Here is a 21,502-nt window from a genome sequence, read left to right as displayed (position 1 = left end):
TGTGTTGGCTAAAGCTCCCCCTGCTGGCTGACTAAGGGCACTGCAAAAATAGCATTGGATGCACAGAGGTCGTCCTCTTCCATTTGATCACTGCAACTGTGTTAAAAAGTGTTCAACATTTTCCAAATATGAAGCTGTTTTCTGGACCTCCTGTTTTAACTTGAATTGTTTTATCCAATATCCAAAGAGATTATTTTTGTTTTCCAGAGAAAGAGAGAGAGAGAGAGAGAGAGAGAGAGAGAGAGAGAGAGAGAGAGAAAAGACCATATCAAGAAGATAAAATATCCTCATGCTCTGTAAAACTAATTAGGTTTCTTTGAAGTTACCTTGAAAGGGCTTTGTTCTGGCAAGGTGATAATAACATTCTGGAAATGCCTCCTTAGAAGCCAGCAAATAAAAGGAAGGCGGCTGGAGAAAAGACTCAAACCTTGCAAGGCCTTTGGTGGGGCTTTGGGGGACATATGGATGATAGGACACCAAGCAGTGGTAAGTCCAGGGGCTTCATTGAGGTGCCCCCCCCCCAGAAGCCTGACTAACTATAGGGTGAGAGCACCCACCTTTGTTATGTGCAGAAATTATGCCTCCTTTCCATGGACGCAATAGTGTGTGCTAATAATCTAAATATTTATGCTTGGAGGGGAAATTGGGGTGGGATCTGCTGGCTTCATCTCTGACCTCTGTGCATTGATCCTTACTCCAAGGGACTAAACACTCTCAACCAACCATTTGTACTCTCAATTTTTGCAGGGTACAGTTTGGTTGGGACTTCTGCAAAGAAAGCTGCACATGTGTACATTTCAGCTCACGTAGGCTCCTAAATGTGGGCAGTCCGTGCGCTGCAAAAACGGAAGATACAGATGTCAATGCATGTTGAGGTGCCCCTGGGTCTGCTTCTGTGCAGAAGTTATGATCACTGTGTGCCACAAAATTGTATACACACTGGTGTACACCTCTCCACACATGGGCCAGCTGGACAGGGGCAGAGGTGGAAATAATTGGGTGGATCTGCTCTCTGTGTTGGGGAAAGCTGTACCTTTTGAATTTCTGCCTGTGTGGTTCTTTAAAGGCTGCATTTTGTTGTATCCTCCCTTCCCCACCAGCCTGATCTGTATTTTGTCAGCATTGCATATAATACCAATCCAGCCCAGATTACTCAGTTCATGGTCCTTTTATTTGATCTTTTGGTATAGATTATATTGCTTCTTGGTTGAGGACATTCATTTGTATTTTTCTGCCCCTGATCTTTCACCTTCAGCCTCTCACAGCCTTCCTGCATGTCTGCTGTTTGTTTCCTTTGGGTAAGGTCACCAAAAGTAAAGTGGCGAGAACGAGGACGACTTTAATAGTTGTGCAGAAGTGGGAATAGTAGCAGGTGTAGCTTGCCATGCTGAAATGCCTTCTGCTGCACAAGTGGGGAGGCTGCAAGAGCCCTGTTCTCTTTGTTACATTTAATACGCGTGGCTTCTCCCCAAAGGAATCCTGGGAACTGTAGTTTGTTAAAGGATGCTGGGAATTGCAGCTAAGCTATGTGCTTTAAAGTGTGGGGTGGATGTGACATCACTTGGACACCTCATTACCTGTGCACTATCTCAGTCTTTATTTAGCTAAAGTTTCTCATTCTGCCTTCTGTTCCTGCTTTCTCTGTATCCTGGTATTTCTGTTTCTTCCTCCTCTCCTGCTGGAATTGTGGGTGCGCTTTAAAAAAATATTATTCCCTTTCTTTTCTTAGCTCATGCATAGCTTCTGTGTGTGCAATCTGTATCCCGCCTGCATGGAAGGTATAACATTCCTTGGGTGCTGCTTATTAAATTGCAAGTTTCAAGACAAGGTCATTAAAAATATAAAATAAAATAAAATGCAGTACTCTAATTTCCATATGTGCCTAATTGATTATTCCTACTAGTGCTGCTAACTTTTCAAACTGTTCCTGTGCTTTCAACAGTGGTTTGATCTGCACACACTGGCGGGTGAATAATGCTTCTCTGTGCTGTGTTCAGCTGCTGATTTCTGGAGCTGACATTCCTCTATAAAGGCACAAGAGCAGGAGGCCTAACTGGGTTTTTTTGTTGTTGTTGTTGGGTCACTTGGCAACCTTAATTCCCACTAATAAATCAAGCTTCGAGGAGAATAAATAGGTTGACTGACTGTTCTTTGGAAAACCCGTCTGCGATGAACATTATATAAAGATTATCATATCTCTCAAGCAAATAGGAACACTTTCTGATAGTGGCTAATGGAGACATAGCCCTCCTGTTGCCTTTGCCCCAACAGCTGATTTTGCTTCCTCAGCTCACCTGCTAATCTCTTCTTTTTCAACTGAAAACAGGTGATGACAGGGAACGTCACTGATAAAGAGTTGGATATTTGGGCAACTTCGTAAGGGTGATGCAATGAAATCTATTCCATCAAAATCAGATGGCCTTGCACTTCAAAGAGTGATGTGTGCGGATCTCTGAATCCACTCTCCTTAACGCAATCTGACCTAGCAAATTACACAGGAGAGAAGAGATAAGAAAACTGTTACAGGGAGTGAAACCAGGACCACAAATGGATATGGAAAGGTTACAGGGAGAGAAAAGCAGGGGCACAAGCAGTTCAGGCAGGCTGCGTACACAACCATACATTTAAAGCAGCAGGCAGGGATCTTGCCATATTTCCTTTCTCTAATCGGATCCCTTCTTCCTCTCTGGAGGGTGGAGCTGGGAGGCAGAAGGAGAGTCAGGCTGCTCATCTTTTCTCTGATCCCCTGCTGAGGATAAGGCATATCACTTGCCAGCTGCTAACAAACTTTTTCCCAGAGTGCTCTTAGGCAGAAAGCCTACTGATTGCAGAGATCAGTTTCTGTCCTTAGACTGTGTGAGCGCATTACTGGCTTAAAACTATTTTTTGCAGTTCAGATTGAAGCTAGTTTGGGACAGAAATGCATCGAAATGAAATATTTCATAAGAAACAGTAGGGTAAACATGTATGGATTGTGGCTCATGTTTTTTGTACACAGCAATGAGAGCACACTGGAGGGCATATACCTGCATGTGGATCTTTCGATGACATATATTGATTTTTACTTACTTATTTCCATCTATGCATAATGTTTAAGTTTTAAATCATCTACATAAACACCAATTTTATCTGAAAGGGGGTTGCTGATAATTTATTCACAGCACTGTAGCAATTATTAATCCGTGTATGTGTTCAATCCTCAGCACTCTGTGGCGGCTTTTCCAACCCAAGTGATGCTCCCTGGACTTGTGCCAATTGTGGTCATATCCCTATTCAGCACTCATGCCAACCTGGCCCATGCAGGTAACCTATACTGTGCACTTTCAGCTCTAATCGGTTATAGTTTTCAGTTTACTGTAAAGCCGTCAGAAGCAAAATTACAAAACTGGCAAATAAAATCCTTTCCATTTTTTAAGACCAGTCCTAAAAAGCAGAAATCAGGAATGGGCCCCAGCCAAATGCTCCCAGAGCTCAGATGTAAACAAAAGGTCAAATGCAGATGGTTAAAATCCATTGGGATTGAGAGGCTCAAGTAATTGTTAAAAGCTCAGTGGAATAATAAAGTTATTTTCAGTAGTCATCTGAAAATGGTGAGAGAAGGAGCAGTCTGCAAACTCACCAGTCGCACTTCAGTTTGGGATGGGATACAAAGCAGAGGCTCATGAGATGATCTCCTAAGCAGGGCAGAGACATAAGGAAGAAAGCAGCTCTTCAGGTATCCTGACCCCTGGCCATTAAGGACTTAAAACGTAATCATAAGCACCTTGATTTGGGCCTAGAAACAAATAGGTTTGTACTCAGCCATGGAAACCAATGTGGACCCTTGTATTTCTTTTCATTCTGGGACTACTATTTTGCCTCACTCAGAAAACGACAGAAAACTTGAAAGGCCATTGGTGAAAGAAGCCCTGGCACGGGCAAAGCAGCTGGTCTCCTTGGCGTATCATCGCTCTAGAAGCAGGTATGAATTTCCAGGTGACGCAGGTGGCAGAGAGCATCTTTCTTTCCCTACTTGTCATGCTCTCTGCTCCTGCCCCCCCCCAGCTGTGCCTACACCCCAGGCCTTGTGGGGGGTTTCTGGTCTTCTTTGTTCAGCCATGCCTCATTCTGTGAAATCCTAGAGGGAAAGCAGTGCTGACCAAGGGATCCCTCAGTGCCAGCGACCTGCTGAGCCTGTTCAAGCACCCCGAGGCAGAGACCAACGCGGCGGTTCATGCGGCTGAGCTGATGGACACAACAGTGGAGCTCATTCGGCAGCTTGTGTACACGCGGGAGAAGCGTTATGCCAACATGTCAGGTCTGTCTTGCAACCCCCACCCAGGCCGCGAAGTACCAGTCTTCACCTCCTGACCTTCTTGAGAATCTTCTTTCTCCCTTTTCTTCTGCAAGGAGTCTTAAGCGGCCATGATCTCTCCACCTTGGCAGAAGTAACTGGCTGTGCTGCTCAACTGCGGCCCATCAAGTGCTCAGACACCTGTTTGACTGAAAAGTACAGATCCATAGATGGGACATGCAACAACAGGTAATTCTGCTGGCCCAGTCCTTAGGCCTGCAATATGCAAAAGCACTGGCCATATTATTAAATGCAAAATTGCACTTTTCAAAATACCCTTTGACCCGCTACTAATTTCAAGTAACTCCTGAAGACCTTTTTAAGCCAGGAGGCCTCTTCAGTTGCTTCATTTTTTTCAGGACAAGCCTGTCTTTTTTATGACCCTTTTGTGTTGTTTTTATGACATTTTATGTTTTATTGTACTTGTAAATGTTGCTGTATTTTGTTGCTGATGATTTATATGACAGGGCAGTCTATAATTTTTGTTTAATAAATAACATAAACTGTGAAGAAAGTCAGCTATATTTAGCTGCGCCTTTTTGCAACAGGTCTTGCAGGTAGTAGGGAAAATCATAGAGATGATTTCACACTCCCCACTTTCTGCTGATAGTAGGATGTTCCCCCAGGGCATTTTTACAGAGTCACCTTTTCTTTTGAAAACAGAATACTGGGGATTCCTGATTTTTATTTTTTGTAATTCTTGTTTGTATGCAAATACAGAGAGAGCGATTCCAGAAAACTTTTTTCATTCTGACGTGCTTGCATGACGTTTGCTGGGAAGTTAAACAACCCTGTGTGAATACTGCTGTAAGACATGGGATACAGCAGTTGAACACAAAATCCACAGAAGACCTCCAAAGGAATCATTTTGTTTTTGATCCATAGGCCCCACATCTAGCATACACAGGGCAAACTGAGCAACTGGTAGCCAGGCTGGAATCAGCTAAATACTGCCATATGCTATAAAACAATCAAGAAAGGTAGAGGAAGAAGAATGGGGAAAGGCAGAGAAAACAATTATATCGCCAGCAGAACCCTTAACATATCTATTTTTGTTTCATAACAATTTAAAACACCAGCTGTGGGGAATTGTCCCTTTGCCAAATGGAAGCAAACGATATCTGTATATTTTACCATCTTATTTAACTACCCAACCTCAGCCCAGCCCTTCCTTTTAAAGTTGTCCTTTAACAATTTCAACCCTCCATAAAATTTCATCTTTATTTTGAACATGGCTAGTAATCTTTTATATATATTTAGTCACGTACTCGTGAGGAATCATACCCCCATAAACATCATAACATAACATAAACATCAATCATACCTCCATAAAACTAAATAGCAGTATATTGAAATAAAGGTTATATGCAGTGCTAAACCAATACTGAATGTTTTTTTTTTTAATAATAAACCAAGTTTTAAAACCACACAAAAATTATCTGCTCACAAACCTCTGCCCAACACACAGTACAAACAACCCCCATGGGTGTCCTAGGCTACGAATCAATACACCACAGAAAGCTGCCTGTTTGCTGTTATTTAGGAAATCCTCTGTATCAAATAAAGCGTCCCCCATGCTTCTTTAGTTTGCACAGATGAGGTAGTAAAATGTTTCCACTTGGTAAATCCTCTGGTGAGTAGGGGATATCTTGGCTGAAGTTTTCCCACTGAAACAAAAACTTGCAGATACAGAATGGGCATACCCAGGGAAAGGCTGACATCTTTTTCTCCCTAACATCTATTGCTTTCGATGAGCCAGTGTCTTGGATATGGAAGACCATACAGTCCCCTGATTTCCTCATCTGCACTCTCAAGTAGTATAATTCAGGAGCCATTTTCCCTCTCCACCTTCTACTTATGTGAGCCCAATGCCACCTGCCCATTTTCTGCAGTTTATGAGATTTTATTCTCCCTTGCAGGAAGAACCCACTTTGGGGAGCAGCAAACACAGCCTACGCCCGCTGGTTGCCCGCAGACTATGAGGATGGCTTCTCTGCACCCAAAGGATGGAATCAATCCAAGACTTATAATGGCTTCTCATTGCCTTTGGTATGCGGCAGCAGGCAAGACTTGGAATCTCTTATGAATGGAGATGGCAGAGTTCACACAGGGTTAATAAGACAACTCCAAAGCTTTCCTTCTTAGCTTGCTTTAAAATAAATGTTAAGATGTTAAAAAAGCACCCTTTGATTTGCATGACATGCCAACATTACTGGGTCTTTACACAGAAATGTTGGAAAGTGTATCTTTGAAGACATGAAAGAGTGAGGAGCATGTCACATTTTCATAGTTTCCCATAGACAAGTTAGACACTCCATGGCAATTGCAAATTCCATGTCTCATAATACTGTCAAAAAGTATGCACTCGAAATGTAACTTTTTAGAATTTCCACAAAAAGCATGACTAGTTTGGATTGCATTTCCACAGAAAGTAGAAAAATATACTGCGTTATTCACAAACACCAACAGTGTTCATATTTGAAATGAATTGTTCTCCCAGGTGCGCCAGGTGTCCCATGAAATCCTGCATACACGGAATGAGAACATCTCACTAGACAGGTCCTACACCCACATGCTGGTGGAGTGGGGCCAGTGGATTGATCACGACATGGATCTCACCCCCCAGAGTGCCAGCACCGTTTCTTTCACGGACGGAGCAGACTGCTCCCATGGTTGCATCAACCGGAATCCGTGCTTCCCCATCCAGGTAAAGACACCGATGAAGAACAAAAAACTTAGGAAGAAGAAAACTCACCGTAGTCCTCTTAATAGTAAGGACCATCACCTTTACCTTTTACCAAAATGTGAAGTAGAGCTGGTTTATATATGTCACAACCCCCATGAGAGTGTTTCAGAAGTACATGGATTCACAAATACTTTCCCCCACTGTCATATCCAGACAGGTCCACAGGGCTTGCTTATAGAGCTTTTTAAAATACAAAACCAGACGTGAAATCTGTACAATGTAATTCATTCCATGAGGTGACTTTACAGCCACGTTGAGCATGAAAGCAAAAAAAATGAGGCCTACCATTTTGAAATTAATCCATCCATTGCTAGGTCCTTTTTTAAAAAAGCTCAGAGTGCACACTAGTTAAGATCATTTATATATGCTAATACATATGCAGAGATGCCAATTTCAGCTTGCTGTCTTTCAGCAAGAAGGCAAAGTTTAGGAAATAAATAATGAAGGAATAGTTTTTAATGGCTGGGAAGGGGAAGTAGATTTTGGGGGCTCAGATTCCCCTGGGTCACTCTGTAGCTATGTCCCTGTCTCGGGGTGCAGTGTAGCATGGGGAGAACCACCTCTGTCTTTAGACTCTGGTTCTGTGTGGGAAGCTGTGGAAACTCGATAAAGAATGTGAGCTCTCCATTCTTCCTGGCTGCCTGTCAATCAGACCCAGGGCTTCTTGACCACTCTGCTTCTCCTGTGCCAGATCCCTGCTGGCGACCTCCGTCTGGGTGGGGGGACAATGAAGTGCATGCCTTTCATCCGCTCTTCGCCAGCTTGTGGCAGTGGACAATCCAGCTTCCTTCAGGGGCAGCTGCAGCCCCGGGAGCAGCTGAACAGCCTCACCTCCTTTGTGGACGGCAGCATGATCTATGGCAGCACGGCTTCGCTGGCCAGGAAGCTCCGCAACTTCACCCAGGCACTGGGGCTTCTGGCCGTCAACCAGGACTTCTCTGACGGTGGCCTTCCGCTCCTGCCCTTTGCTGAGAAGAAATCTCCAAACCCTTGTGCCTTGACGCGGGACTCCTGCCTTGCCAATGCGTCTGACGTGCCCTGCTTTGTGGCAGGTAAGAGGAAGGCTTCTCAGTATTTGAGAATACAGCTGGGATGGGGGACCTGTGGCCCTGCAGGCATGGACGGACTCCAACTCCTAGCATGTTTGTCTGTTGGCCATGCTGACTGGGGACTCATGGCACAGGCTCCCATCTCTGCTGAACAGTGTGGCCAGATGAAAAGGAAGAGAGGACTTTCGTTTCTTTAACGGAGGTGATTTTCTATCACGGGCAGCCTTCTCAGCCCTGCAAGACAAGATGCCAAAATGCCCTCTTCTGGGCAGCTGTTAAAGTAATTAGAGCCCTGTTCTCCTTTGCAGTGGGTCTCCTAGCTTTGTACAGGAGTCCCCTGAATGTTTGCACAGCCTTTCAGGATTAATGGGATCTGCTTTTTCTGACTTGTGGTTTCACAAGTCCAATAGCACCACCTATAGGCTGTAGGGTTCTCCCCCTCCATAACTGACTTGTGTACTTGGTCCATATATGGGAGCTTCGTGGGTGAGTTTTCAGAGGGATGCCAGTCCTGTTGGATGCTGGGAACAAGGTAAAAAGGGACTGGGGAGATGGGTGGCTTCTACCTTGAGGTATCAGGGGAAAACATATGGAGCCAAAATTCCATCAGTGGGACCTCCACTGATGGAAGTGAATGGTGAAAATACTAAAACAGGGCTACTGCCACTCAAAACATGTATGTAACATCTCTTTTTTCTCTTTTTTGCAGGCTGCTTAAAGCCTGCCAAAGGCTGTGTAACTTCTATCTCATTTACTGTGTGCATTGGTCTCTTCCTTGCCAGGAGACTCGCGGTCCAATGAACATTTAGGCATTCAAGTCCTGCACACAGTGTTCCTGAGGGAGAGCAACAGGATCGCTACCACCCTCCACCAGCTCAACCCCCAGTGGAGTGGGGAAATTCTCTATCAGGAGACTCGCAAAGTCATTGGGGCCTACCTCCAGGTGAGGGCCTCAGGCATGTCGTTGCTTAGTTCCTTCAACAGAGGGCTGGATACAGTTCCCATTGAGGGGCAGATTATACATAACATCCAGATTGTATGTATGTATGTATGTATGTATGTATGTATGTCTGTCTGTCTGTATTATTATTATTATTATTATTATTATTATTATTATTATTATTAGAATTTATATACCGCCCTATACCCGAAGGTCTCAAGGCGGTTCACAGAAAAGATTTGCTGGTTAATAGGGCCTTTCCCTTGGTCCTCATTTATATCCATTCAGCTGCCAACAGCTTCTATGGCATCACAAGTGGTCCACAGTCATCCTAAGCACATTTGCCAAGTAGAATGTTTCTGGGTAAACAGTCATAAAATCACACAGCATAACAATTTTGTATCTGTGTTTTGCAACACAGGCTAGCATGTGCACTTGATTTTTAAAAATAATTATGTCCCAGTTTCTATCCAAAATTACAATTTTTATGCATGCAGATAAATGATCGGTAAGTAAATGCAAGATGATTGATTTTCAATGCGTATGCTGAATCAGTGATCAATTCCCACTGAGTTCAATGGATATTAGGCTATGCTCCTATTTGTTTACTTGGAACAAAATCCTTCGAACTACTTGAAAAGTATGTGTAGATCTGCCGTGGAAAATGGCAGTCGTGTTTGGGGACTAGGAGGGGTGGGCTATAATGAGGCCCCCTCCCTCCAACTCTGTGGTTCTACAATGTAATGCACCACGGTTGCTGTGATGTCAGGACATGACTAAATTTTACTAGATATTATGGGGAAGATGGAGGGGATCTAAACATGCAGCTGGTGTTTTCTACAGCAGCTTTGCATTCTGTGTCAGTTTGGCTCCGAATACGCTGCTATTGCCAATCACTCCACCTTGCTTGCTTTGCGGAACCTGCTCTTATGTCAGATAAGAGCTGTTAATTCTGAAAACACTCAACAAGCCATGTTAATGCAGGCGGATATGTTTGCACAAGAGGCGCTCTAATCTTACCAGGCCTCTTGTGAAGAAATGCAAGAACCGCAAAACTAACACCAGGGTCAAAGTGCAGCTGGCAGTGAAATAGAAAAACTCTTTAACTTGCAGAACACTGATCTCCCTCCTGGGAGTCAAGCTCCCTTCTAGAGCGTCTGCAGTTGCTTGATGCAAGGGATGGAAAGGGGGGGGGGGAATCCCATTCAAGTGTTTTTTCTGAGGCATGGTTCAGTTTCACCAGATATGAAAGTCCCTGAGAAGAAACGCTGACATTATTGGAAATTTTGTTCTCATAAATCCAGATGGTTTTTTACAAATTCATTTTTAAAAGGTCATCAATATTATGCTATCCTAATAGGCAATGAAGCACCTGACACCAGTTTGGCTGACCCAATGTGGTGGCACAGAATATTCAGAGAGATTCCAGTTGTTTAGGGAACAGAGCTCACAGAATGTTTTTGCAGTCTCAGAGGAAAGGGAATGTTATTTTAGCATGTTTATCCTCACAGCCAACCTGTGAGATGGATGAACATGAAAGCTATTGCCTGGGAATAAGCCACCAGTGAGCTTCATGGCTGAGCCTCTTGCATGCATCCCAACACTTTTATCTATTGCACTGCAGTGGTTGAGGCCCAATGAGCAATTTCTTCCCAACAAATCTGTACCTTCCATGGTACAATTCTGTGAATGAGCTGCCATTTTGACTGCTTCTCTCCACTTTAGCCTGAGCACAAGTGAAATAATGCTTTTTGTTTGTTGCTCCTGTTGCACATCTCCATGGTTCCCCGCTTTGCCTTAGATTCCTCCTCTGGCAACCATCCATCCAGTGAGTAGCAGTGGCACTGCTCAGGAAGGGACTCAAAATGGAGACACACAACCATTTTACCTCAGAATGCTCTTGTTGTGTGGTAAAATTCTCTTTACCACTTGGCAGGATAATGCAGCCAGCCAGTTACCATGTGGTTACATATATGCTATAGTAAATTAGCCGTTCATAAATGGCCATCTCTAATGGAAGAGCAAGGCTCTTTTCCTCTTACCTTCTCCATGTGGTGTGCTCTCACCTTGTTTTTCAGTGTTCATATCTACTGGACTTAGCCTGGTACAAAGCAGATAGAAATAGCATCCATTGGTTTCACTAGATGCTCAATCAAGCCCATTGAACTCAAGTATATTTCTCCTTTTTATGTTTGTTCACTTGATGTAGATTATAAACTGGAGGGATTATGTCCCAAAGATCCTTGGCCCAGAAGCCACTGAGGCCTACCTTCCTCCATACTCTGGTTACGACGAGTCTGTTGACCCCCGTATCTCCAATGTCTTTGCCACAGCTGCATTTCGCTTTGCCCACGTCACCATCAATCCTTTCCTCTCCCGTCTGGATGAAAACTTTGAGGAGAATCCCAGTCACCCCAGCATATCTCTTCATCAGTCATTCTTCTCCCCATGGAGGATCATTGAGGAAGGTACAGAACTGGCAACACATGAGATGGGAGCGGGTGGAAAGGGCATGCTGTTTTTGGTGACATCATTTATCAAGTTACACAGTGTTAGTCCCACTGAACCCAGATCTGCCCCAGAGACCAGCAGTGTTTAGGGCAAGGGTGGGAAACCTGTGGCCCTCCAGATGTTTTCCCAACTCTCATCAGCCACAGCCAGCATGGCCAGTGGTCAGGGATGGTGGGAGATGAAGTCCAGCAACATCTGGAGGACCAATGGTTCCCCATTCCTCCTCTAAGAACTATTGTACTCAGATTGTGCTGAGTAAATCATGTTTTTGAGTGTCTGAATTCCAGAAGTGTGGCTGCCTTATTAATCAGTTGCAGCAAAATCAACTAGAAGTTCCTGCAGTAGGACCTTAATATTTTTATTGTGGCTTGAGCCTATAGCAGACTTCATTGAATGTATGCAATAAAACAGGCCTAGGGAAGCCTGTCACAATGCGTTTGGGGGCCTTGAGTTCCTCCTGGTGACAGGAATCTTGTAAGGGAGTGACAGGGCTGTCATAGGGTTACCACCTTTATTCATTCTAAAAACAGCCTGAAACAATATGTTATTTAAATAAAGTGTCTGTACTTTTTCTTTTTCTTTTTAAGCCTCTGCTGTTGTTGAGGAATTTGAGGGAATGTGAGACTGAGTGGCATCCTTTACATATGGCCAGGAATGGTCCTGTGGAGAGCAGCGAGAGAGAATTGTTTGCAGGGTTACAACATTCAGAGATGCTGGAAGGAAATGTGCGCCATTTCTGTTAGGCTTAAAAATCCCCAGGGTTTCTACTTATAGCCATTCCACTTCCGAGTTACGTGAATATGGTCAGCCGCAGGGTTCAACCTACGGTGCTTTGCCGTGTCGGTAGAGTGCAGCTTGTTTCTGTGTCTCCCTGGGCCTTGTGGGAGGAGGCCATCTTTCAGCCATCCTGTGGCACCACCCCATATCGCCATTGCTTGTCCTAGAAACTGGGGCAAATGTAACACAGCTTCAGGGTGTAACACATGAAAAGGGACCCTGCTAAGCTGATCATCATGAATGTCTTGCCCACAAAACACCTGCATATTGTGTCTGGTGCTGAGAAGGCTGTGCACATGGATTATTAATAACAGTGATTTCTACTGAATCATCTGCTTCAGAATGCCAAAGATTGTGTGAGAAGTTGCCCTAGAGCTTTGCCATAAAGACTGAATGCTGGTTTGTTTTCACTGGCTTTGAAGTTCTGTCACAAACTTTAGGAGGGATCGATCCTATCCTACGTGGAGAGATCTTCACCCTTGCAAAGCTCCAGACAGCCACTCAGATGATGCCAGAGGAGCTGACAGAGAAGTTGTTTCATCCCAAGAAGGCCCTGTCCCTTGACCTGGCAGCTCTGAACCTGCAAAGAGGCCGGGACCATGGACTGCTAGGTGTGTAACACTGCTGCAGGGGTAGAGGCAGGAGAGAGAGAGAGAGAGAGAGAGAGAGAGAGAGAGAGAGAGAGAAAGAGAGAGAGGTCATCAGAAGCAGAGGGCACCTCCCTCTAGAACTGACACGATGTTCTCTTCAAATGCCATTTTCTGGTGTTCCCTGCAGGTTACAACTCCTGGAGGAGGTTCTGCGGTCTCCCAGAGGCCCACACTTTCTCTGACTTGCAGCATATCCTCAACAGCAGCTACCTGGCTCACAAACTACTCAAGCTGTATGGGACGCCTGAGAACATTGATGTCTGGATTGGGGCCATCGCAGAACCTCTCCTGCCTAGTGCCCGAGTGGGGGAACTGCTTGCCTGCTTGCTGGGAAGGCAGTTCCAGGCCCTGCGAGATGGTGACAGGTAGGGAATCTTTGAGGAATGTAGTCTTTGCAAATTCCAAGATAGAAACGTGCCTGATCTGTACCTCCCAGACTAATGTGCAGGTCAGAACTTTGTTATCTGCTTACTGTGACACTTCTCAGTTGTTTTGACACCATTGTCAGCTATAAGAGTCAAAATAAGTTAGAAATGCATGCTCAAGTGTGTATTTAACTGCAAATTTGGAGTGGGCTTTCGTTTACAAAAAGCCACAGAACAATGAGGAAATGAAATAGAAAGGATTTTTGGGTGGACACATGTGGAAGTGACATGGATCAGAAACAGACTGATTCAGTTATTCCTAGCAAATGAAAACGAAAGATGCAATCACTGAATAATGCACCCCCACCCCACATGTTCAGTGCAAATTAACAAGCACGGGGAGGGCGGTAGCCAACCATATCAGGACCACAGCAGGTAGTACAGGGTTAAAGTTCAGCCTACATAAACAGAAAATAAATAGATCCTTACCCTCAATGAGCTTACAATTTAAAATCTGCAGAAGGATGAAGGGTTCTTTGTTCTTTAGTCACTTAGTCGTGTCCGACTCTTTGTGACCCCATGGACCAGAGCACGCCAGGCACTCCTGTCTTCCACTACCTCCCGCAGTTTGGTCAAACTCATGCTGGTAGCTTCGAGAACACTGTCCAGCCATCTTGTCCTCTGTCGTCCCCTTCTCCTTGTGCCCTCCATCTTTCCCAACATCAGGGTCTTTTCCAGGGAGTCTTCTCTTCTCATGAGGTGGCCAAAGTACTGGAGCCTTAGCTTCACGATCTGTCCTTCCAGTGAGCACTCAGGGCTGATTTCCTTAAGAATGGATAGGTTTGATCTTCTTGCAGTCCATGGGACTCTCAAGAGTCTCCTCCAGCACCATAATTCAAAAGCATCAATTCTTCAGTGATCAGCCTTCTTTACTGGGAAAACCATAGCTTTAACTATATGGGCCTTTGTTGGCAAGGTGATGTCTCTGCTTTTTAAGATGCTGTCTAGGTTTGCCATCGCCTTTCTCCCAAGGAGCAGGCGTCTTTTAATTTCGTGACTGCTGTCACCATCTGCAGTGATCATGGAGCCCAAGAAAGTAAAATCTCTCACTGCCTCCATTTCTTCCCCTTCTATTTGCCAGGAGGTGATGGGACCAGTGGCCATGATCTTCGTTTTTTTGATGTTGAGCTTCAGACCATATTTTGCGCTCTCCTCTTTCACCCTTATTAAAAGGTTCTTTAATTCCAATTCCGCCTCACTTTCTGCCATCAAGGTTGTGTCATCTGCATATCTGAGGTTGTTGATATTTCTTCCGGCAATCTTAATTCCAGTTTGGGATTCATCCAGTCCAGCCTTTCGCATGATGAATTCTGCATATATGTTAAATAAGCAGGGAGACAATATACAGCCTTGTCGTACTCCTTTCCCAATTTTGAACCAATCAGTTGTTCCATAGCCAGTTCTAACTGTAGCTTCTTGTCCCACATAGAGATTTCTCAGGAGACAGATGAGGTGATCAGGTACTCCCATTTCTTTAAGAACTTGCCATAGTGTGTTGTGGTCGACACAGTCAAATGCTTTTGTGTAGTCAATGAAGCAGAAGTAGACATTTTTCTGGAACTCTCTAGCTTTCTCCATAATCCAGTGCATGTTTGCAATTTGGTCTCTGGTTCCTCTGCCCCTTCGAAATCCAGCTTGCACTTCTGGGAGTTCTCGGTCCACATACTGCTTAAGCCTGCCTTGTAGGATTTTAAGCATAACCTTGCTAGCGTGTGAAATGAGCGCAATTGTGCAGTAGTTGGAGCATTCTTTGGCACTGCCCTTCTTTGGGATTGGGATGTAGACTAATCTTCTCCAATCCTCTGGCCACTGCTGAGTTTTCCAAACTTGCTGGCATATTGAGTGTAGCACCTTAACAGCATCATCTTTTAAAATTTTAAATAGTTCAGCTGGAATATCATCACTTCCATGGGCCTTGTTATTAGCAGTGTTTTTCTACCTTTTCCTTATTCCTGGCACCTAGTTTTCTAAGTGTAGTGGGATGATTATTCAGCTGTATGAACACCCTCGCAGTCTTCAATGGTACAGCCAAGCCCGAAGCACAGCTCTTTAGCCCCCTCTGTGAGAAGTACAAAACTAAACTGGAGATTGTGAGAGGTGTGGGATATATGCTTGGAGTTAATGGGTTTGTTGCTGGACTGGTTTGCTGCCTGGTCCTGGCAGACCATTCCACAAATAGGGTTCACTGTGGCATTAACACCATCTACACAATCCACATGACTGACTTCTCGATTTCAAACTTGGGGCAGGGTGCAGGGTGAGGGAAAGATTCCTTCCTTCCTATACATTTCCTTACCTTCTGGCTACATTCAATAGCACGAAGCACTGCAGGAAATAAATGAATTCAGCCAGATAAGGTATTCATGAACAGGCTTTTGCTCCCCCTCTCTCCCTCTTTTCTTTTGCAGGTTCTGGTGGGAGAATGAAGGAGTGTTCACCCCTCGCCAGAGGGAAGAGCTAGCAAAGGTGACTTTGTTCCGGATCCTCTGCGACAACACCCACCTCCACCACCTCCCTGCAGACGTCTTCTCAACCAGTCACTTCCCAAGTGACTTTGTGTCTTGCAAGAGCTCCCAGATTCCAAGGGTGGACCTGGCCGCATGGAGGGAAGATTCAGCAGGTAGAACCTGGAGTGCCCACAACACAGAACACAGTTCACAGTGGGTTTGAAAGCCTGTTCTCAGCCACCTTCAGGAGTCTCAGGGATGGGAGGAGGGTGTATAACTTTTATATATACCAGTATATTGCATGCTTTCCTTTATGTAAATTGCTGTAGGGTTTTTTTTACGGAAGGGTGGTACTCACCATGTTGTTACAGTAAGTGCCACACTTTTAACATTAAAAAAAAAAAATGTGCAAGTACTGCATACACTTGAGTACCCCCAGAAAAAAGTGCTGATAATAAATATATATTTATTACAGTTAGTACCTTTATAATAAAGCTAGTAATAAATTTGTAATATATCTGCCACAGCCCAGACATTTGTCATTGTCCCTGTGTAAACAGTAACTTGGAAAAGCTGGGTTTTGAAAAATTGTTAATTTCACACAAAGGCAGTCATTATCTGTTGCGTTCTGTGTGTTCACAACCAACTATGCACACACTGCCCTGCCCTATCCAGAAAAAGTTCTCTCTTTGTTTCCCTTCTCCTCCCCTCCTGCAATATTCACTCATTCCCATTTGGGAACATGGAACGTTAAGAGGCCTGCATCTGGGAATTGGTTCCAGTGCAGTGCAGCTTTCAAACTGGTGCATTTCCTAGGAAGTCCTTTTGCTGTGTTCTTCTTCTCTCTCCACAGACACACCTTGTGGGCCAGTCCCTCTGGTTGAAGGAGCCCACTACGTCCAGTGTAAAGCCTCGGTGTTCTTTGAGTGTTGGCCTGGCTACATTCGGGAGGGTCCTTCCTCTATAACCTGCAATGTTGAGGACAGAGAGTGGAGCACTGTGTTGCCTGTTTGCCGAGGTAAGACCGACCACAATAAGAGCCTTGTATGTATAAAGTATGTCCTGCTTTCTTTTTTTTAAACAATGACACCACCCCTCTTCAGCCTCACTCCTTGCCACTTTTTACCTCATGCCCCTTTCCCACTTTTATTTACAGCTTTGCTATCCCCTTCCCACCTAGATGTGTGACATACATTGCCGGCAGATTTCTTGTCAAGTCTGTATGGATACACTTGTAAGACTTGGCCTTACAAGTGTATCCATACACATGCTTGGCTTGCGCCTCTGACGCTTGTGTGTTGCGGTGGTGGTCACGGAAACTGCTGTCCAATTCCTCCAGATCACACTGCTATTCACGCCCAGGTCAAGAGACCCAATGCCTTGTTGCATTTAAGAGGCCCTATAGCAATGCTTTTAAAAAGTGTAATGTTCTATTATTATTAGCCAATTATGTGAAACTTGAACTTTAGTATTTTGTGTGTGCTTAGAGGCCCCCTAGTAATCTGAGGCCCTAAACAGTGGCTTACTTAGTTTGTGTGTCAATCTAGCACTGCAACTATGAAAAGGAGCATCTCCACCCCCATTGTTCAGCCTGGACACTAAGGTCCAGCTCCAAGGGCCTTCAGGCGGTTTCCTCACTGTGAGAAGTGAGGTTACAGGGAACCAGGCAGAGGGCTTTCTCAGTAGTGGTGCCCGCCCTGTGGAACACCCTCCCATCAGATGTCAAGGAAATAAAGAACTATCTGACTTTAGACATCTGAAGGCAACCCTGTTTAGGGAAGCTTTTAGTGTTTGATGTTTTATCGTATTTTTAATAATCTGTTGGGAGCCACACAATAAATTATTATTATTATTATTATTATTATTATTATTATTAAGTACAGAAGTCTATCTTTGATGAGAGTCCCAAATAAGGAGGTTCCAGAGATGCTAGTCCTATGTCAGGAAATCAGGAACTTTGGACATTTTCTTCCTGTGAGTTTCATTTTCTTCATTGATGCTGCAGGGACTGCTCTAAGCATTTCCTTTCTTTCTCTTTGCCCCCCCCCCCCCCGTTCTTGTCACTTTAGACATTGATGAATGTGAGCACAGCCAAGAGAATCCCTGCCCCTCTCTGCAGATTTGCGTGAACATACCTGGGAGCTTCAAATGTGCCTGTCAGGGCTCCTTGATTCCGTCTCAGGATGGTACCACCTGCATTGGTAGGTTGGGTCGAAGGACCAGGCTGTGAGGAAGCCGGAAGGTCTAGCAAAGCCCTTGACCTCATTTCCTCACTGGGAGAAGCCAATTGGAAGGGTTTGGGAGATGTCTGCATCCTTATTCAAGCTGCGTTTCTCCCTTATCTCATTGCTTTGATTGCTCAGAGCAATCTTATACTTGGAACTAAAAGAGTCATTCCTGGAGTCTTCCTCCATCACAGGGGTGGTAAACTGTAGGCCTGGGGGGCCTCCCCAGCTTCTCTTTCTAGCCCTCAAGACTCTCCCCACACCACACGTCTCCCCTTGAACGCTGATAATGCCTTTTGCTTGTCTGAAGGATAGAAAGGTATTCATTAGTGTGTGCAGAAACAGGGGATTTTTTTACTTTTGTTGCTCTGCCCACTTTTAAGAAGGTTAGATGGGGTTGCTGGATCAGACCAATGTCCCACCTAGTGCAGCATCCTGTTCTCACAGTGGCCAACCAGATGCCTTTGGGAAACCCACAAGCAGGGCCTGAGCCCAAGAGCGTCTCCTCTCCTGCGGTTTCCAGAACTGGCATGCAGAAGCATTCCTGCCTCCAACTGCGGAGGCCCAGCAGAGCCATCATGGCGCCAATAGCCCTCTCTCTTCCATGAATTTGTCTAATCTTCTTTTAAATCCATCTAGGTTGGTGACTATCGTTGCCTCCTGTGGGGAGTAGTTTAACTCTGTGCTGCATGAATTAAGTACTTTTATCTTTCTCAAATCTTCCAACCTTCAGCCTCATTGGATGCCCATGAGTTCTAGTGTTATCCACTCTCTTCATGGCATGCATAATTCTATAAACTTCTGTCATGTCGCCTCTTGCTCACCTTTCCTCTAAACTAAAAAGTCCCAAACGCTGCAACCTTTCCTCACAAGGGGAGTCGCCCCATCCCCTTGGTCCTTTTGGTTGCCCTTTTCTGAACCTCTTTCAACTCTATAATATCCTTTTTGAGGCAAGGTGACCAGAACCGTACAGTTTTCCAAAGGCACTACAGGTTTTGCAAGGCACGTGAGATCTGCCCTAAAAGCGCTGCTGTTTTCTGTCCTAGGGGGCCAAGGAGTCACTGTTACTTCATTGGCTGCAGCTGCAGCTATTGTGGCCGGAGCTATTTCTCTCATCGCTGTAGCTGTGGCACTGCATAGAAGGTATGGCTGAATTACACCTCTGGAAATGTTTTCTTCCTTTAAAAAAATGTATGTAGTCGCATTGGCCCACTTAGAGGAAAAAAGCCAAAGTGAAGTAATAGATTCAGTAGGACCAACTTGGTAATTTTTGGTTGGCCCTGTGAAGGTTTCTTGTGGCCTTTGGGTTTCTTGTCTTTTCAATTCTCTGCTTACGTAACTTTTCCAAGTGACACAAATGGACCTCTGGCCTCTTCTGCTGTTTCAGGAAAGCACGAGGGGTTTGTGCTTCCTCTCTCCATGTGTTGGGGATGTACATTCTCCCTAGTTTAGATGAATCCTTCTTGAAGGCCAGGGAAGAGGATGGGAAAGTCATTGAATATTGCTGCAGCTTGCATGTACTTACATCCAATATTATTCTTGTTTTTCTCCATGCATGTCAGTGGAACTAAATTCCTAGTTACAGAAGTGTGTTTATATAGTGCAACCTGAGGTACAAAGCTATATGTCTGGTTGCCATCTGATTGCCACCTCTCTCCTCCCCCCACACACTTTGGTCACTTTTACTTAAAGAGGAGGGTTTTAAAAATCCCTGCTGCATCTCATTGGCTGTCTCCTGCAAAGAGGTAGGGAACCAGAGCACAATATAATCCACATCATGTGTCCTCAGATGTTTCTGGAGAGACACATGGAGATATAGGCTGACTTCTGTGTGGAACAACACCTGTATGTTTCTCCTAATATGGAGATGTTCACTCCTAAGAGCAAGAGTGAGTAAAGCAGCTGTGTGTGGAAATCCTTTGAATGGAACCTCAGAAAAACAAGTATTAAGACACATCACAGCTCATTCTTCACACATTTAAGTTGTGAAATGCAGAGTGGCTCACTATACAACTACAGCTATCCGGAGGTGGGGACTCCTATTGACATTTGCTGTTTATTTGGAGGTTTTTTTACTATTTACAAAGAGCTCTACCACTGCAAAATGTTTTAGTTCTGTACATTTTGGATTAACTGCAAGTGTTCTCTTCTGAAATGCAGGGTTGCACTGCAGCTATAGGCTTGTTTGCCCCACCAAGTCAGTGGTGGGGCCCCTGTGGCTCTCCAAACATTGCCAAGCTGCAACTCCCATCACCCCTGACCATTAGTTATGCTGGTTGGGGCTGCTATGGGTTGGAAATCCAACACCTAGTGCCCTGCCTTAATAGCACAACTATGAAACGTACTGTTATGATTCTTGGTTTCCCCTTTGAAACATTAAGGGCCAAGCCCAACAGCCTATACCACCTTCAGCCCAGAGTGTGTTGTCCCATGCCTTCGCCTCTGTGTGCATTAGTGACACCCACATCTATTATCTCTCCATGCCAGCACTTACAACAGGGGCAGGAAAGCTGTGATCCAACTCCCAAGAGCCCTAGCCAGCAGCCTGGAATGATGGGAGCTGGACTCCAGCAGCATCCCAAGGGCAACAGAGTCTGCACCTCTTACTCACAAGTGTGTCTTTCCTCCTTTGGTAAAGATCTCTTCTTTCACAACAACTTCCTGCAGACTGAGCTGCTCCAAATGTGTAGCTGATTCAAGAACTGAAGATGGCCCCTGTTCTCTAGCCTCCAGCCCCATGCTGCTTGAAGAGCCTGCCCTGCCCCTTCAGCACTCATGACCATTTGTTTTGCTCTTTGCTTCCTAGGTGCTTCAGGAGCAAGGAGGAGGCCTCCCTTTCTAGAGATAGTCGCTGTCCCCAGGATTGTTCCAAAGAAGGCCAGAATCCTGACTCAAGTTAGCTCTCCCCAAGTTCTCTTCCAGGCCTTGCATCTCAGGAACCCAAACCACTGTGGCTCTGAATTAGTATTATTTCCAAGTTTAAAGATTTCTCAAATCATTCTTGCCCAGTAATTTCTAGAGAATGCCCTTCCTCCCCATCTTTCTAGAGAGTTGCAAAGAAGATTTGACCACTGAAGATTGGTCAAACTTAGGGGCTTTGCTGGGTGCTCTGGGCACAGCCCGTGGCGTGATTGGAGGAGGGGGAGGCAGGTAGCCCTCTCGGACTGGGCCTAGGGAGAAGCCTATACTGGCAACACCTGATGATCCCTGCTCTAGTCTGCCTCTGAAGCACCACTCCAACTCTTAGGATTCTAACATAGCCTTTCAAAACAGTAAGGCAAAGAAAGCCTAATGGATCCCCAGCCAATAAAAGGACAGCCAGAGGTGGCAAGTTAGAAAATACCTGCAAATAGATTGGGATCATATCAGGAGGGGGGTGGTTATGAAAGGAAGCAATTT

At 44.9% G+C, this 21,502-nt stretch overlaps 1 protein-coding gene across 3 annotated transcripts; it reads left to right on the top strand.

The window, feature by feature from the left end:
- Positions 1–450: 450 nt before the first annotated feature.
- Positions 451–21,297, top strand: LOC309345933 (eosinophil peroxidase-like). 3 transcript variants are annotated; one of them, XM_081869440.1, is made up of 18 exons: positions 451–486; positions 3,204–3,303; positions 3,868–3,961; positions 4,122–4,297; positions 4,390–4,522; positions 6,253–6,382; positions 6,834–7,040; positions 7,771–8,131; positions 8,911–9,071; positions 11,278–11,536; positions 12,797–12,967; positions 13,134–13,371; positions 15,840–16,051; positions 16,732–16,896; positions 17,948–18,079; positions 19,150–19,246; positions 20,910–21,018; positions 21,062–21,297. In XM_081869440.1, the coding sequence occupies exons 1-17, from the start codon at positions 466–468 to the stop codon at positions 21,001–21,003; spliced, it is 2,751 nt and encodes a 916-aa protein (XP_081725566.1). In that variant the 5' UTR covers positions 451–465; the 3' UTR covers positions 21,004–21,018; positions 21,062–21,297. The 3 variants fall into 3 exon arrangements, with proteins under 3 accessions (XP_081725566.1, XP_081725565.1, XP_081725567.1); XM_081869439.1 differs by having other exon boundaries at positions 20,910–21,297; XM_081869441.1 differs by lacking the exon at positions 12,797–12,967 and having other exon boundaries at positions 20,910–21,297.
- Positions 21,298–21,502: the final 205 nt, after the last annotated feature.

Source organism: Podarcis erhardii (genome assembly GCF_964252035.2).
Source record: "Podarcis erhardii genome assembly, chromosome: 1".
Taxonomy (NCBI): domain Eukaryota; kingdom Metazoa; phylum Chordata; class Lepidosauria; order Squamata; family Lacertidae; genus Podarcis; species Podarcis erhardii.
This window is presented reverse-complemented; position numbering and strand designations above follow the sequence as displayed.

What these genes read in the sequence shown, in the direction of transcription:
- LOC309345933 (XM_081869440.1), top strand. Translation starts at nt 466, where the DNA reads ATGATAGGACACCAAGCAGTG. An exon ending in TGATAGGACACCAAGCAGTG is followed by an intron (nt 487 to 3,203) that starts GTAAGTCCAGGG and finishes TTCAATCCTCAG; the next exon opens with CACTCTGTGGCGGCTTTTCC. An exon ending in TATCATCGCTCTAGAAGCAG is followed by an intron (nt 3,962 to 4,121) that starts GTATGAATTTCC and finishes GTGAAATCCTAG; the next exon opens with AGGGAAAGCAGTGCTGACCA.